This window comes from Sturnus vulgaris, unplaced genomic scaffold, assembly GCF_052056855.1.
Source record: "Sturnus vulgaris isolate bStuVul1 unplaced genomic scaffold, bStuVul1.hap1 Scaffold_198, whole genome shotgun sequence".
NCBI lineage: Eukaryota > Metazoa > Chordata > Aves > Passeriformes > Sturnidae > Sturnus > Sturnus vulgaris.
The window spans coordinates 1,434,526-1,452,514 of NW_028276185.1; the positions used below are offsets into that span (position 1 = coordinate 1,434,526).

A 17,989-nucleotide genomic window follows, 5' to 3' on the forward strand; every position below is an offset into this window, starting at 1 on the left:
GTCCCATGACGGCTGTGGGGCACTGGGGGTGCAAGGTCGGGGTTGCCCCGGAGCTCTTGACGACTGTGGGCTGCTGGGGGGCTGCTGGGGGGACACCCCCGGACCTGTGTCCTGCACACACAGCGCTGTTCCAGGAGATGGTTTAGTCCGAGTGTCACTTCATTCACGGCACCGACCGGCTGAGGTTCGTGGAGAGGAACATCTCCAAGCGGGAGCAGTTCCTGCACTTGGGCAGCGATGTGGGGCTGCACGTGGGGACACCTCCTTTGGGGACAAGGCTGCCAGGCACTGGAACAGCGACCCGCAATGGATGGAGTACAGACGGGCTGCGGTGGACAGGCACTGCCGGCACAACTACGAGTTGTCCAGCCCGTTCCTCGTGGAGCGCAGAGGTGAGCGTGGGGCAGAGCGTGTCCCCTCGGGCCCTGCCCTGGGGATGACCCCGGAGCCCCTCAAAACCTCCCTGGGAATCACCTGAGACACGTCAGCCCTTCTTGTGCCCATCCCCGGGGCCTCCTGCCCCCTCACCCCAAGTGACTCCGGTTGCTCTCCCAGTCCATCCCAGTCTGTCCCTGTGTCCTCACGGTCATTCCCAGTGCCACCAGAGTCCCTCCGAATTCCTCTCATTCCACAGCAATTCCATTCCCAGTCCACTCCCAGTATTTCTAATTCCAATGCAGACCTCCACCCTCTCTCCCAGTGCCCTTCCAGTCTGTTCCAAGAATTTTTACTCCAATTCCAGACTGCTACGCTCTCTCCCATTACCCCAATCCACTCCACTCTTTCCCAGTGTTCCCCGACTCTCTCCAATTTAATTCCCAGTCCCTCTCAGTGCAACACCAGCCCTCTCCCATCTCCCAGTTCCCCCTAGTTGATTCCAGTGTATCCCCACTCTCTCCCAATGCCCCCCTGTGTCCATCTCACTGCTTCCCTCGAGCTCCCAGCCCGGCCCCGGCTGCCTGCTCTACTCCCTGATGGATTTCTACCCTGCCCACATCCAGCTGAGCTGGTTCCAGGGCCAGCAGGAGCTCTCGGGACACGTGGTGGCCACCGACCTGGTCCCCAGTGGGGACTGGATTTCTACCAGCTCCTGGTGCTGCTGGAAACCCCCCCCGGCACGGGGTCAGCTCCAGCTCCAGGTGGAGCACGTCAGCCTGGAGCACCCCCTGAGCCGGCACTGGGGCACGGCCCGGACCCCACAGCGCCGGGAGGGGCTGGCAGGACACGGAGGGGACTGGGGGTCCTGGGCTTAACGTGGACACCCTCCCTGGGAACCCTCTTCCCGCTGTCCCATCTCCCTTTATACCCCCTCTCCCACCCCTTTCCCACCGGTCCCGTTCCCTTCGCGCTCACCCGAGAGAGCTCCTCGCCGGCAGCCGAGGGATGGAGGAGAAGGAGCAGGAGAGGGAGGAGGAGGAGCAGGAGGAAGAGGAGGGGTAGAGGAGGAGCAAGAAGAGGAGGAGCAGCGAGAGGCGGCAGCCCGTGCGTCCATCGCTCTCTGGATGTGCAGCCCCTTCGCGCCCGCAGTATCGGCCCCCCCGTATTGTGTAGGTGACCGGGGAGGGGGACCTCGCCCCGAATATCTTGGGCGGTCCTGGCAGGGATTTTTTGAGAGGGAGAGGGATATTTGGAGCTCACCCGATGTATCTTTGGTTCTCCCTGTTTGTGTATTTCGGGAGACGGCGGACGGAGCGATGTTTGAATCTTGCAGGGCTCCAAAGCTGTCCCGAAATCCCCTTTTGGGGGATCCTGCGGGGTCCCCGGGTGGTTTTTTTGGGGATGTCTGGGTGGCGGCTGCAGACAGAGCCCCGGCGGTGGGTGGGGGATGGAGGTCCCCGGAGCCCCGTGGCGATCGCCCGGGACTGGCAGGGCGAGGGGAGCAGCCTTGAGGGGGGAAAGCGAAAAGGGGAGAGCCCCGGGAGTGCCAGAGCCTGAAATGGGGGCCTGGAGAGGGGGGACCCCGAGAGCCGGGAGTGAGGGGAGCCTGGAGAAGGGGCAGCCCGCAGAAGGGATGAGCCTGGAGACGGGGAACCCCTGGGACACCAACGTGGGGACCCCAAAGCCTCCCAGGGCTCTGGCCACGCCAGGGGCTACAGGGACACGAGGCCGGGGCTGCTCCGGGCCGCTTCCAGGCTGTCCCTCTGCTCTTGGGTGCCGGGGGTGGCCCTTTGTGACACGGGCTTGTGTCAGGGCCCTCGGTGATGCGGGACATTGTGGTGCTGTCATGAATGAGAGCGTTTGAGATCGCTTAAAAATCGGTGACAAATGCATGAACAAAAGTCAGATTTAATATTAAGCAACAAAGTACAATAAGTTTGTTGGCAAGATTCACTCCACTGCCTACAGGACAGGTGAGGCACAACAAGGCAAGAACAACACCAAATAAAATCCATGCAATCGGAACAGAAATGAACTGAAAACTCTCTGGGGGAGTGTGGGTGGGTGTGTGCTGTGTTTAGGTGCATGCAGGGATTAAAAGGAACACGGCCTAAAAACATTTGAACTTCTACCTTAATTTGTAACTTAAGTTATACCTTAGGCCTAGCAAATCAACAGACGAACAACACCAAACTTATACCTAACTTAACTTAGAACTTAACATTAACAATTCCACAGAGCAATAACACTTAACAGCATTTAACCTAACTTACAGCTGTAACTTCCAAGTTGTATTTAGCAACTTAATACAATAACAACACTTATGACTTACATTTAAGAACTTAGCAAAACACTTAGCATTTAACAGCATTTAAGTATGTTCATAACTATAACTGAACCTTGCTTACAGGCCTAACTTAGATATCCAAGGTACTTCCACATCTAGGAAAGCTGTATTTCTCCCAGATGTGCTATAGCATATGTGCAGGGGCACACACACAGACAGGAACAGTCAGTGCAAGCAATTCCCCCCAGAGCTCAGTGAAATCCTCCCTTCAGATGTTTTTGCATCTCCCACTGGCCGAAGGATGGGGCCTTGAGCAGTGAGGGTATGGGCCCAGGACACGTCGTGTTTCAGCGATCCTCCAGGCACAGCAAAGCCGAGGGTTTGCTGGCTCTGAGAGGCCCCTCAGAGGGAGACTGCTGGTCACAGCCCACGGTGGCCCAGGAGAGCTCAAAGGTCTCCTTTTGGATTTCTGTTGAGAGGGTCACAAGAGAGTGGGCTCCAGTCATAACCATGTTTCATCCTGGCCTCAGTTTGGGTTGGCACTTTCTCTAGGAGTGGGGGAATGCATCACCACACTGGAATCTCAGGGCTGCCCATGGCCTGAGTGATGCTGGCCCAATGCCAGGCACCCACCAAAGCCACTGACCCTGCCCCTCCAGCTGGAACAGTGGGGAGAAAGTTTAACCCAGAGTTCCTGGGATGGTGTAAAAAGGGGAAGCATCCCATACCAAACAGCAAAATGTGCACCACAGACCCAGCCTGGGCACAGAGAGGAAATTTATTACCAACCAAATCACGGCAGGACAAGAAGAAGGGAAAGAAATCTCTCAAACCCCTTCACCCTCACCAAATGGGGGTCACTGGGAATCATCCAACACCGATCCTCCCATGGAGGATGGAGCTGGAGCAGAGCACGAAGCTCTTCCCACACTTGGGGCATTCACAGGGATTCCCTTAGTGGTGACTCCGTTGGTGTTTGGTCAAGTGAGAGCTCTGTGAGAAGTTCTTCCCACACTCAGGACACTCGTAGGGCCTCTCCCCAGTGTGGATGCGCCGGTGGACAGTGAGGGTGGTGTTGTGCTTGAATCCCTTCCCGCAGTCGGGGCAGCGGAAGGGCCTCTCCTCTGTGTGAATCCGCTCATGTAGGAGGAGATTGGAGCTGGTCTGAAACCTCTTCCCACACTTGGGACACTCGTAGGGCCTCTCCCCGGTGTGGATGCGCTGGTGTTGTCTCAGACTGGAACTCCCCCCAAAGCTCTTCCCACATTCCAAGCAGGTGTAGGGCCGTTCCCCTCTGTGGATCACCAGGTGCTTCATCAGATCAGAAATAGTCCTGAAGTTTTTCCTGCATTTTCCACACTCATAGGGCTTCTCCCCAGTATGGACCCTCTGGTGTCGGATCAGCTGGGAGCTGTAGCTGAAACCCTTCCCACATTCCAAGCACTTGTGGGGCTTCTCCCCTCCAGGAGACTTCTCCACCAGCTCTGAGCTCTGCCTGGATCTCCGGCCGCCTTCCCGGCTCAGGGAGGGTCTTTCCTCCTCACAGCTCCCTGGGCTGGGTTTGCAGCCCCTCCTCGTGAGAGATCTCCGGGGCTTTTCTGCCTCCTCCATCCCCGCACACCTGAGGAATGAAAATTCCTGGTTTAGGGGGAAATAACAAGAAGAGAGCTCCATAAACTGGGTGTTCCTCCTTGCCCAAGTTCATCTCTGGAAGTCATTGAGGATCTTATGTCTGTAATAACCTCCCAAACACCAAGATTCCCAACCAAAATCCTCCAAACTTTAAGACACAGATCAAAACCTCCCCAAATATCAAGATTCAGCCAAAATCCCCCCCAAAATTGTGCTGATTCAAAAGCAAAACCAGTGAAAGACTCCAAGTCAGAAATACAGTTTTATAGGAAAAGAGATAAATTCATGCAATAGTACAAAAGAAAACAACTGACAGAATCAGAATACAACCTGACACCCCACTAGTTAGGGTGATGGTAGCAGTCCCGATGAAGGGGTCTTGTTGTAGTAGTGATGCTGTAGAAAGGTCTGGTAGCTCTTGTCCTCTGGAAACCAGTGGGTAAGGGCTGCCTTGGTGTTCCAAATCTCAGATTTTATCTAGGTAGGAAAGGCTTGGCTCCTCCCCCTGGCTGGAGCATCTCCCAATGGGATGATGGAATTTTATCAGTCATGCAGTGGCACTCAATGGCCCATTAACAGAAGATATCTTCCTGGAGGAAGGATGGGTTGTGGAAAAGATAAAGAACACTGCCCCACCTGGTTTTAACAGATGGCCCATTAGCAGAGGATATCTCCCACAGAGATAAGGATCACTGCTCCACCTGTTTTTTTCCACCACTCTTTGTTCTTTTGTTTCTTCTTGGGACCTCTGACTGGTTACTTCATGTTTGCTGCTGATTTCTTCTCCCTTTTGAGGATGAAAATGGTAAAAGTGTCTTTGACCTGCCTTGCTGGATATTGTGAAGAGGAACAGTCATCTACTGCAAGTGGAAGTGTCACAGGTGGAGCAGAGTTCTGTGAGTGCTGTATCAAACCAGACCTCGTCAGAGCTGCCAGAACAACTGGTCCATGCTGCCCTTCACTGCTCTGCCTGTTCCCCACTGTTTCATGCCAGAGTAATTTAACTGCTGTTAATTGGGTGTGTGTTTCACTCAAGCCAGTCCAGCAGAACCAGCAGAAAGCAGCCCCAGAATGAATGGGGCTCTGCAGAGGAGCCCCAGACTATTCATCAGCCTGCCCGCAGAACTGGCTCCAACTCTGAACCCTTGTGACCACACTCTGAAGAAGACACACTTCTGATATTTCTGAGGCACTTATGACTGAGGCACTGCACGAGCTTGTGCAGGTAAGAATCCCCAAGTTCTTTCTGTCAGGAAAATTAATCCACAAATACCAGAGGTTTATGACCAAAAAGGAGACAGAGGAGTCCTTTTTGCTTTATTCGAATAAAGGGAGAGGCCATGGGACATTCCCCTGGGATCTCTCAAATTTTTGGAGGACGCAGCCTCCTTTTTATCCTATTTTCCCAGCCGCATTTCCCTCTCTCTTTCCCCATTGGCTGAGGTACTTGAGAGGCACAGACTTCCCGGAACGCCTGATACCTGAAATTCCCCTCTAATGTATAATCCTCCCTTTTAATTTTTAATTCTTACAGAATTCATAGTTTTCCCCCCGTTGCTTCTTTCATCTTTCGATATCCAATTTCATTTATCAGCAGCCCTACAGTTTCTTTGTAAAGGCAAATATCTTTTTCCATTCATCAATCAGTGGAATCCATCCCATTGTTTCTTTTATCTCTCAGTGCTAGCCTTATCTACAGGCTGATCCACAGCTCATTTGGAAAGACAAATTCAACATTACTCGCAATCCCCCCTCTTTTAATTTTTCAATAATTGTCTTTACAAACTTTAGCTATCATTGACTTAATTTTTTTTGTTCCTGAGTCCTTTTTGGTTTTGTAATTATTTGGAGGGACATCAATTTCTGTCCTTTTGTAACCATGTCTGAATTAGTGGGCGTGGCTCTTACCTGCATCCCTTTGATCACATGTTGAATAAGTTGTACTAAGCAAGGGATCGTGCATGGTAAAAAGATTAGAGTTGCTACAGCACATAAGAGGAAAAAAAGCAGTTGTTTAACCCATAGTCCACCAGGTAGCCAAGAAAACATGTCCCATTCCCATCCTTTCCATGTTTGGACTGGCACATGAGCTAATTTTCTTATTCCTTTTGCTATTTGTTTTACCACCTTTCCATTGTCATCTATTTGCAAACAGCAGTTTGAGTCATTAAATTTGCCACACACTCCCCCTTCTTCTGCTAATAAATAGTCTAATACCATCCAGTGTTGAAATATTGCAGTTCTCATCTGAATAGACTGGTCAGCAAGAAGGTCAAGAGCTGTAGCTGTCTGGTTACTTACTATTTCAAAGACAGCTTGTAACCTAATTATCCGGTTTAGATTATAAAGGGGTTCTCTGGCACCTGATATGAATTCATTAGGATTCCAAGTGGCTGGTCCGTAGTGTTGTATGATTCGTTCAGGTGGCCATTCATCTTCACCCCATCTTTGGGTGCTCCCTCCAGCCAGGGATACATCAATTGACTGCTTTTCTCTAATTAGATCATCATGTACCTTGATTCCTAAGTGATTTCCCTGAACCTGTGGTAGCAGAAAGAGCAGTGTCTGATATACCCCACATAACATATTCCTGACCAGTTTGGGGGGAAACCTGCGATATGCATGTTGGCCACAAATCCAGTAATGCCCCTTTAAAGCCCAGGTCCCATTGGCAAAGGGACCTTCCCAATTTTCGTGGTCAATTGGAGAGTCAAAATACAGCTTACTCCCTGGGCCCAGTGGTCCCCCAACAATGGTTGCCCCACCATAAAAATCACAGTAGTTGCATTTCCAAGCTCCCACATGAGGTTTCCACCTGCAGTTACATCCCAGATTTGTTTTGTTAGATTTGGACCAGAACCTATTAAAAAGGGTTCGAGTTCCATTTCGATGTTGCCATTTCCATTGGTAGTCACGGATAACATGTGTCCTACTTGTGGAATTATCTCTGGGACAGCTTAAAAATAAGGGGTCAAAAAACTTATCCTTCCCCACTGCTTTACAGCCTTTTAAATCTTTCTGGTAATTATGGTAGGAGCACTTTACCCAGCTACCATTTGTGAGCTTAACATGTGTTTGATTCCATCTGCCTTGATATCTGGAACAATCATAAGGAAGGCAGTTGGGGGTCCAACAATCTAAACCCAAAGATAAAGTCCAGTCACAAACGCTTTTTCCCATATATATGCCTCCTGTCCTATTCAGACAGTAAGTGCCTCTTTCAGAAGAATGAAGCCGCCATTGACTTCCTTCTTCATCCCAAAATCCTGTTCCATTACGGACCTCACTCAGGGTGCTAATCCACCATTTAGGTTCAACTGGGCTGGCCACCCATGGCCGGTTTTCAGATCCCCCTGGCCCTCCACAGACCCAACAATTGCTAAGGTTAAAGGTTTTTGCTACTTCTTCTCCTAAGGTCAAAAAATTATTTTCCCATTCTTGGCCCCAACCTAACTGATAATATAAAGGTAACATTATTAAGAGAAAACATTCTGATTGTGTAATCTAATTTCCTAACTTAATTTTTACTTTCACGTTGTCTTTCACACCACTTGTGGCGAGTGAAGGCACAGAAACAGTTTAACATAAAGAAAACAATGACAGCAAGGGTTGGCCCCCAGTGCCTGGAGATCTGAGAGGAGGGATGCCCACACAGACTATTTCAGCAGGCACTCTGTGGGTGGGCACACGAGGCTTCCCCCGATGTCGACGCCCTGGCTGCTGCTCCAGTCCCCTCCTGCCGAGTGTCAGTCGCGGCTTCTCGTCCTTCTCCTCCAGCTGAGATGTCCAAATCTCTGGGGCTGCAGAGACCTTGACCCGAGTGTGATGGGTCCAGCCGTGTTCAGCTGTCTTGACGGCTGTGTCTGTGCTCAGCAATACCTGGAAAGGTCCACGCCACTTGGCCACCAGTGGTGCTTCTTCCCACTCCTTAACCAGGACCCAGTGTCCCGGTTGGATGTTGTGAACAGCAAAGTCCAAAGGCAGGGTCTGTGCCAGCTGAGCTTCCTGTCGAAGAGATTTCACAAGAGACAGTATCCAGCCACATATTGTTTCAAATACACATCACTTATCTCTATCCCCCCACTCGGCTGAGAATTACAAGGGTAAGGAATTCCAAACATCAATTCAAAGGGAGATAATTGAATATCTCCCCTGGGTCTGGCTCTTATTCTTGCTAAAGCCAGGGGCAGGAGCCGTACCCATGGCATTTTACTTTCTATCACCAGCTTCAGGAGATGTTTCTTTATTTCTCCATTCATCCTCTCAACCTGACCCGAACTCTGTGGGTGCCAGGGGGTATGGAGGTTCCACTGTATCCCTAAAGCAGTCATAACTCCTTGAAGAATTTTTCCTGTAAAATGAGTTCCCCTATCCGAATCTATTGCTTCCACTATCCCATATCTTGGAATTATTTGTTCCAAAAATATTTTAACAACTGATCCTGTAGTTGCTGACACAGTTGGAAATGCTTCTGGCCACCCGGTTAATTTACATACTATTACCAGAAGATATTTAAATCTTGCCACTCGAGGCATTTCAGTAAAATCCATCTGGCATCTCTGGAAGGGACGTAGTGCCCAACGCCTCCCTTCCCTGGCCAGTTTCTTTGTAACTTTGTTGTTGGTTTTAGCACAAGTCAAACAGCCTTCAGTGGCTCGCTTTGCCAGGCTAAAGAGACCAACAGCAGCGTTCATTTTGAGGAAGGCTTCTGCCAGTCCTCGGGAGCCCCAATGACTCCCTTCATGAAGTTCTTTTAACAATTGTAAGGCTCGAGCTTTTGGTATCCACTGTTTACCATCCCTTGTAAACCAATTATTTTTTTTTTCTTTCCTCTGCCTCACTCTTTTTAATTATCTCAAGTTCCTCTGGTGGAAAAGAGAGTTTCTCTGGCAGCGGTGCAGTTACTGGGAGCAAAGGCAGGATCTTAGAGACTTCTGGCAACAATGCAGCTTTTCGAGCTTCTTCATCAGCCAGTCGGTTTCCTATTGCCTCTTCCGACCATCCTGCCTGATGCCCCTTAATGTGGAGTATTGCCACCTTTTTTGGTAAATTCACTGCCTCCAATAGGCGAGAGATTAAGTTCTCGTGAGCTAACGTCTTTCCTCTGCAGCTTAATAAACCTCTTTCTTTCCATAGTTTTCCAAATGCATGTATTACCCCATATGCATATTTAGAATCAGTAAAGATATTTACTGTCTTGTCCTGGTATAATTCACAGGCTCTCACAAGCCCGTACAGCTCTGCTGTCTGAGCTGACCAGGTGTGTGGTAACCTCCCCCCTTCCTTTAATTGCTTCCCATTCACGATAGAGTATCCTGTAAATCGTTTCCCTTCTACCACCTTGGAGGACCCATCAATGAACACATTCTCTCCCTCAGGCCAGGGAATATCCCGTAGATCTTCCCTAGCCCGTGTCTGGAGGTCTATAACCTGGATACAATCATGGATTTCTTTCTGGCCCCCCTTTTCTCCAGGGCCATTTAAATAAGAGGCTGGATTAAAATCTTCTCCACTTTTAAATTCTAAATCCTCCTGTTCCATTAAACAAGATTCCTACTGTAATAATCGAGCACTCGTCATCCACTTAGAGGCTCTCTCAGTTAACAAAGCTTTAATCTGATGTGGGACTTTAACAATGAGATCCCCTCCCCTTGTCAGCTTTCGGGCCTCAGCCACCATCAGAGCTGTGGCTGCACAGTTCTGCAGACAATGGGGTCGCCTCTGGCACCGGGTCTAACAACTCAGAAAAACAGGCAACAGGCCTCCGTGTTCCCCCATGCTCTTTGCACCAAAATTCCTTTAGCATGACCCTGTTTGACATCCACATATAGCTGAAATTCTTTTTCTGCATCTGGAAGAGCCAAGACTGGGGCCTTAACCAATTTGTCTTTTAATTTCTTAAAGCTTTTCTCTCCTCCTGGTGTCCACACCACGACATTAGGACTGTTTTGAGTTAAAAAGTTATATAAAGGTCTGGCCACCACAGAAAAATCCTCGATCCATGCTCTACAGTACCCCACCAACCCTAAAAACCGCTGTAACTCCTTTTTAGTCTGGGGTAATGGTACCTGTAAAATCCCTTGTATCCTTTCTGGATCAATACACCGTAACCCTTTGGACAGAATGTGTCCCAAATATTTGACCTTCTTTTCTACTAATTGTGCTTTCTTTTTGGATACTCTAAGTCCCTTTTTTGCAAGAAAATTCAGCAGCTTTACAGTAGCCTCTTCAACCACCTTTTCCTGTTCCCCTGATAAGAGCAAATCATCTACATACTGCAACAACTTGACTCCTGAGGGTGGAGTAAACTCTCTTAATATTTTCTGCAAAGCTTGCCCAAACAGAACTGGTGACTCTGTATATCCTTGAGGGAGTACTGTCCATGGCAATTGTTGTTTTATCATTTTCCCTCCTTCCTCCTGTTCCCACTCAAAAGCAAAATACTGTTTACTATCTTCTGTGATTGGACACCCCCAGAAAGCATCCTTCAAATCCAGTACAGAATAATACTGATGTGAAGAAGGGATTTGATTCAGGATTGTGTATGGATCTGGAACTGTGGGATGCCTTGGTTTGACAATCTCATTTATTATTCTTAAATCCTGCACCATTCTGTAGGTTCCATCTGGTTTCTTAACCGGCAGGATAGGAGTGTTATAGGGAGACACACGGCTCTAAAAGACCTGCTTTTAGCAGGGACTCAATAACAGGCTGTAACCCCTTCTTTCCCTCCCTTGAAAGAGGGTATTGCTTTTTAGACACCACTTGTCCTGGTTGCTTCAAAGTAATTTGGAGAGGCTCCATGTCCAGTTTCTCATATTTCCCTGGAGCTGCCCATACTTCCTGATTTATTTCAGCATAAGCCTTCTCAGACATTTTACACAAAGATATCACAGTTTCGGACTCCGTGTCACTTCGTACAATACTAATTTGCATTCCCATTCTAGCCATAAAATCTCTTCCCAGTAAATTACAATCACAATTAGGAACAAACAAGAATTCATGCACTTCAAATCTGTCCCCCACATCTATTAACAGCGGTTGAATAAAATGCACTCGCTCATCCTTCCCGCTTACTCCTTGAATAACCAAGGATCTTTTTGACAATTTCCCCCCCTTAGGTATAAAATTTAAGTTGGACGGAGAGGCCCCCGTGTCTACCAGAAAACACACCTCCTCTCGATCCGGACCCACCTTAAAAGTTACCAAGGGCTCCTGAGTGGTGGGTCCTTGGTATAATAGGAGCCCCTGACACCCCTAACAATCCATTTCTATTATTCTCTGGACTTCCCCCTCCTGAGGGTCCAGTTGTTTCTGCAGACACTCGTTTTTCCAATGCCCTTCTGCCCTGCAGACAGCACACTGGTTCTTCCCCAGCCGCTGTTTGGGTCGGCTGTCCCCTGCCGAGGAGGGAATCCCTCTGCCCCTTCCTTGTGGCCGACCCCGTCCCCTCTGTCCCTGGGGACCCCTTGGACCCTGTGGTTTATTCCTCCAGGGCTGCACAAACTCTGCCATCATCCTTGCTTTAGCTTCTGCCTTTTCCTCATCCCTTCTTACATATATCTGCTGTGGTTTTCTAACCAATTCCTCTAGAGGCTTATTTTGCCACTTTTTATCTTTTTGTACCCCTTTCCTTATATCAGGCCAGGCCTTAGTAACAAATTGTACTTTAAGCAATGTGTTGAAGGCTGGCCCTTCAGGATCCATCCCCCCGTGCTTCCTCAAGGCATCCCTAATCCTCTCCAACCAATGAGGCCTTTCCTGTTTCTCCTGTTCTAACGACAGAGCCTTAGCTATGTTGTTCGTTCTGGGAGCCGCTGACTTGATTGCCCTGATCAAATAAGCACGGCAATCACGGTGAGCCAGACTGGCCTGGTTATTTGGGTCCCACTGGGGGTCTGCCTGGGGGATGGCATCACCCACCGTAGGTGCATTGGGTCCAGCCCCCCCTGCTGCTTGTGGGTGTTCATCCTCCCACAGCTGCCGAGCTTTCTGCAAAATCATTCGTTTCTCTGATGACCCAAACAAAATTCCCAAAAGAAAATCCCAATCCTTCCATGTATAATCCGCATTTCCCAAATATTTCTCTATCTTTTCCCCCACCCCTATGGCAACATATAAATATTTTTTTTTTAACCCTCTTATATTCTGGGTAGTGAGTGGTACAATTACAAACCCAAATCCTCCCCCTTGACCCCCCAAAGGAACTTGACAGAGTGGCATCTGGTATACCCCTGTCTCTTGGGGGGCTTCTGATGCCCTAAACTGAGTTCCTCTTCTAGTTCTGGGGGGTGATACAACATGCTGCTCCCCTCCCCCTACACCATCACCCTTCTCAGGTGGGGCTGTGGGAATAACATTTCCCTGATCCCCTTGCTCTGAAAGTTGAGGATACAGACGACCTGCAGCTGGCCCTGGGTCAGCTGGCAACACTGGAGGACAAGACGGGGGAAGGAGCTGAAAAACATCCCAATCCTCACCACTTTCCTCTTCCTCCTCTTTTTTCTTAACATATACATTTCTCTTGTTTCTTGTCTGACCCATATTAATCCACATTCCCTTTCAATCCATCCTTTCCAATTCTCCTCTAGATACCTTCACAAAATTCAACACAAATGAATTTTATCTGTTCCATAAGGTGGCCATATAAGTCCCCTTGCCAACTTATACTCTGGCCACACAAAATAACAATATTTTACCATCATTTCCATAGTTATGTCTGGGTGAATATACAATCTGTCCCAAGACCTCAGCATTCACCCCAAGGGACTCTCCGGGGGTATTATGGGATCGTCATCCCATTTGCCGGGGCCCCTTCCCGGCTTCACCTTTCCAACCCTCTCTGGGTGCCCCGTTTTACCTGTGCTACCCTCCATGGATGCCCTCTCAGGTTCACCTGTGCTGCCCACCAAGGGTGCCCTCCCAGGTTTGCTCCCCGAAGATCCCATTTTACTCACCGGTGAGATTTTCAGTGGTCCTTCCCTGCGGACTCTGCACGGACCCCCCTGGTCCGCCACTCGTCTGTCTCCTGGACAGTCTCGGGAACCCAATGGATCGCCCGGTACCGGCCGGCACCAAGGGGAGCTGATCACCCAAACTGGGTGAGGCGCCTTCAGCTCCACTCGCTGCCCCGGACGGTGGAAAGATCCCGGACGAGCCCCCAAAATTGTCAGGAAAATTAATCCACAAACACCAGAGGTTTATGTCCAAAAAGGAGACAGAGGAGTCCTTTTTGCTTTATTCGAATAAAGGGAGAGGCCATGGCACATTCCCCTGGGATCTCTCAAATTTTTGGAGGACGCAGCCTCCTTTTTATCCTATTTTCCCGGCCACATTTCCCTCTCTCTTTCCCCATTGGCTGAGGTACTTGAGAGGCACAGACTTCTCGGAACGCCTGATACCTGAAATTCCCCTCTAATGTATAACCCTCCCTTTTCCTTTTTATTTTTTATATAATTCATAGTTTCCCCTCCCCCCTTGCTTCTTTCATCTTTTGATATCCAATTTGATTTATCAGCAGCCTTACAGTTTGTTTGTAAAGGCAAATATCTTTTTCCATTCATCAATCAGTGGAATCCATCCCATTGTTTCTTTTATCTCTCAGTGCTTAACCTTATCTACAGGCAGACCCAGAGCTCATTTGTAAAGACAAATTCAACATTCCTCTCAGCCCAGAGGAGAATCTAGCACAAAATATTCTCCCTGTGTACTGCACGACAAAAAATATTCAGGGGAAAATACAGTGGCATCTGAGGCTTGTGGAACTCCCAGAATACTGAGCCTGCAGAGGAGGCAAACAGCCCTGGCAGTGCCTGAGGGGACTTCTCCTCACAGACTCCTCTCAAAGTGTGTCACTTCAGCAGGGGAAGGCTTTCAAACCTTTGCCTGTCCTTCCTCCTGTGCTAAAATTTAAGGCTCCTCCTGAGAAAATACCGACCTACAAATAGTTCTCCATTCCTCAACAAAGCTACTCAGGTGCTCAACTTAAGAAAGAGCAAAACCAAAGGTATTCAGTAATTTCCCATCAAGGCCTATTTGCAGAGAAACCCCATCATATGGGACCGAATATTTATTAACACCAGTTCACTCAAAAGAAACCCAACTCTGTATTAAGCAGCGTTTTAAACGAACTTGATTTTTTTTCCTCACATATCAACTGGACTGGTTTGTTCCTTTTTTGTCCTAGAGAGAATATTAGAACGATTTGCTCTTGACAGGACTCCTTGGGTGGCCCCCAGCCCTGGCTCCTCACCACGCCTTGCCTGGGCTGTTAACGCAGCCTGTCAGCACCACCTGATTTTGGCAGCCTGTTCAGACCTCGGGCACGGCTGGTGCCACGGTTCCCTCTGGTGCCACGGTCCCCTCTGGTGCCACGGTCCCCTCTGGCTCCTGGCGTGTCCCTGCTGCTGGAGGAGCCCTGCTCGTGCTGCTGCCTGCGTTCAACAACGCCGGTCCTACTGCCCAGCCAAAGAGAGACCAAAATCACTGCTTTGGGCAGCTCGTTTGAACGAGTTGAACACTTACTCATCTCTAACACAGACCCCTTAACACCCACATACCAATACCGGGAAGTCACCTCATCTACAGAGCTGAGGAGCCTGAGAGAACAGAAGGTCGACATTCAAGCACATTGGGTTTTTAATTTAGTGGAAGCGCTCACTCGTTCACAAGCCTTACTTGTCAAACTGAATTGGGCAATGCAATTGTCTTGCTTGTGTCAGAGAGAAACCAGAGAGAAATTAGCTAAGAAATAAGAACCACACTTGGGGCTCGGGCTTGTCAGACAAAGGGAGCAGGGCGGCACCTGCCCGCTTTGCCCGACTCCCTGCTCCTGCCGGACAAAGGCGGACGCGGCTCCGTGCGGGGCGAGCCGGGCGCTCCGTGCCGGGGCCGGGGCCGAGCGCTCGGGCGGGCGGCGCTCAGGATGCTCAGGCAGCGCCGCGGGCCGGGCGGGCGCGATGGAGCCGCCTGAGGGCTGGGACCCCTCCGGGCGGCCGGCCCGGCGCACGCAGTGGCTGCTCAGCGCCCTCGCCCACCGCTACGGGCTGGAGCGCGGCGTGGAGAACGAGATGGTCGTGCTGGCCAGCGGCCCGGAGCAGTCCCTGCACGAGATCTTCCAGCAGCGGGACTGCGCCGGGCCGGGCCGCATCCCCGGCGAGGAGTCCCGCACGCTGTGCCGGGCGCTGGGGCCGGAGGAGGCGGCGGAGCCCGAGGAGTGCGCGGGGCTGTGGGACGGGCTCTGGGCCGAGCTCACCTTCCGCCAGCTCCACGCGCGGCTCTGCGGCCACTTCAGCACCCGCGCGGGGCCGTGGCTGCCGCTGGGCCGGGAGGGCGAGCACATCGAGAGCCACATCCGCCCGCGCAGCCCCCGCCGAGCCCGAGCGGCGGCCGCCGGGGCCCTGCTCCCGAGAGCGCTGCGAGGAGATGGTGGCGCTGGAGCGGGCCGAGGAGCGCATGGCCGAGCTGCAGCAGGAGAAGGGCAGCCTGCGGCAGCTGCTGGAGGACGTGCGGGCCGCCCTGCAGAGCAGCGATGCGCGGTGCCCGGCGCTGCGGCTGACTCCGGGCCGGCTTCTGCACCGCGCTCCCGGCGGCGCCTCGGGTGGCCCCGAGCGCTTCAGGAGAGATGCTGCTCTCGGAAAGTCAGTGTTTAGAACCCCTCCACCTCCGCACTGAGACCGAAGTTGCTCGTTCATCCTCGGCATTAACTTTCCAGTAAAGTTTAGTTACAAGGGAGGCTTTTAGGAGAAATGTATGGCATCGGTGTGCCATTAAATATGTTTGTGATGAGCACTGTTCAAAGTGTAGGGGAATTCAGCTTAACAAACCCACGTGTACAATGCTGCTGCTGCTTCTCCTGCACGTGCAGCCAGGATGTGCTGATAGCAGATGCTGGGTATGCACTGCTGCAGGGTTTTTCCTGAAGTAAGAAAGAACTTTGGGATTCTTCCCTGCACAAGCACGTGCCTCAGTCATAAGTGCCTCAGAAATATCAGAAGTGTGTCTTCTTCAGAGTGTGGTCACAAGGGTTCAGAGTTGGAGCCAGTTCTGCGGGCAGGCTGATGAATAGTCTGGGGCTCCTCTGCAGAGCCCCATTCATTCTGGGGCTGCTTTCTGCTGGTTCTGCTGGACTGGCTCGAGTGAAACACACACCCAATTAACAGCAGTTAAATTACTCTGGCATGAAACAGTGGGGAACAGGCAGAGCAGTGAAGGGCAGCATGGACCAGTTGTTCTGGCAGGTCTGACGAGGTCTGGTTTGATACAGCACTCACAGAACTCTGCTCCACTTGCAGTAGATGACTGTTCCTCTTCACAATATACAGCAAGGCAGGTCAAAGACACTTTTACCATTTTCATCTTCAAAAGGGAGAGGAAATCAGCAGCAAACATGAAGTAACCAGTCAGAGCTCCTGGGCAGAAACAAAAGAACAAAGAGTGATGGAAAAAAACAGGTGGAGCAGTGATCCTTATCTGTGTGGGAGATATCCTCTGCTAATGGGCCATCTGTTAAAACCAGCTGGGGCAGTGTTCTTTATCATTTCCACAACCCATCCTTCCTCCAGGAAGATATCTTCTGTTAATGGGCCATTGAGTCCCACTGCATGACTGATAAAATTCCATCATCCCATTGGGAGATGCTCCAGCCAGGGGGAGGAGCCAAGCCTTTCCTACCTAGATAAAATCTGAGATTTGGAACACCAAGGCAGCCCTTACCCACTGGTTTCCAGAGGACAAGAGCTACCAGACCTTTCTACAGCATCACTACTACAACAAGACCACTTCATCGGGACTGCTACCACCACCCTAACTAGCGGGGTGTCAGGTTGTATTCTGATTCTGTCAGTTGTTTTCTTTTGTACTATTGCATGGATTTTTTTCCTCTTATCTTTTTTCCTATAAAATTGTATTTCGGCCTGATTCTCTCACAGGTTTTCCTTTCAAGCGAGCACAATTTTGGAGGGGATTTTGGCTGAAGCTTGATATTTGGGGTGTTTTTGATCCGTGTCTTAAAGTCTGGAGGATTTTGGGTGGGAATCTTGGCGTTTGGGAGGTTATTACAGACACAAGATGCTCAATGACTTCCAGAGATGAACTTGGGCAAGGAGGAACACCCAGTTTATGGAGCTCTCTTCTTGTTATTTCCCCCTAAACCCGGATTTTTCATTCCTCAGGTGTGCGCAGATGGAGGAGGCAGAAAAGCCCCAGAGATCTCTCAGGAGGAGGGGCTGCAAACCCAGCCCAGGGAGCTGCGAGGAGGAAAGACCCTCCCTGAGCCGGGAAGGCGGCCGGAGATCCAGGCAGAGCTCAGAGCTGGTGGAGAAGCCTCCTGGAGGGGAGAAGCCCCACAGGTGCTTGGAATGTGGGAAGGGTTTCAGCTACAGGTCCCAGCTGATCCAGCACCGGAGGATCCACACTGGGGAGAAGCCCTATGAGTGTGGGGAATGTGGGAAGAGTTTCAACTACAGCACCAGCCTGATCTGGCACCAGGTGATCCACACAGGGGAACGGCCCTACACCTGCTTGGAATGTGGGAAGAGCTTTGGGTGGATCTCTGCCCTGAGAAGGCACCAGCGCATCCACACTGGAGAGAGGCCCTACGAGTGTCCCAAGTGTGGGAAGAGGTTTCAGACCAGCTCCAATCTCCTCAAACATGAGCGGATTCACACAGAGGAGAGGCCCTTCCGCTGCCCC

General features: G+C 50.6%; 1 protein-coding gene across 1 annotated transcript in view; it reads right to left on the bottom strand.

The window, feature by feature from the left end:
• The window catches only part of LOC148217875 (uncharacterized), a 115,844-nt gene that overhangs the window by 35,066 nt on the left and 62,789 nt on the right, over positions 1-17,989 (bottom strand). The window contains 2 exon segments of the mRNA XM_088158431.1: positions 3,631-4,149; positions 16,585-16,603. Of these exon segments, the coding sequence (XP_088014557.1) occupies positions 3,631-4,149; positions 16,585-16,603 (538 nt within the window).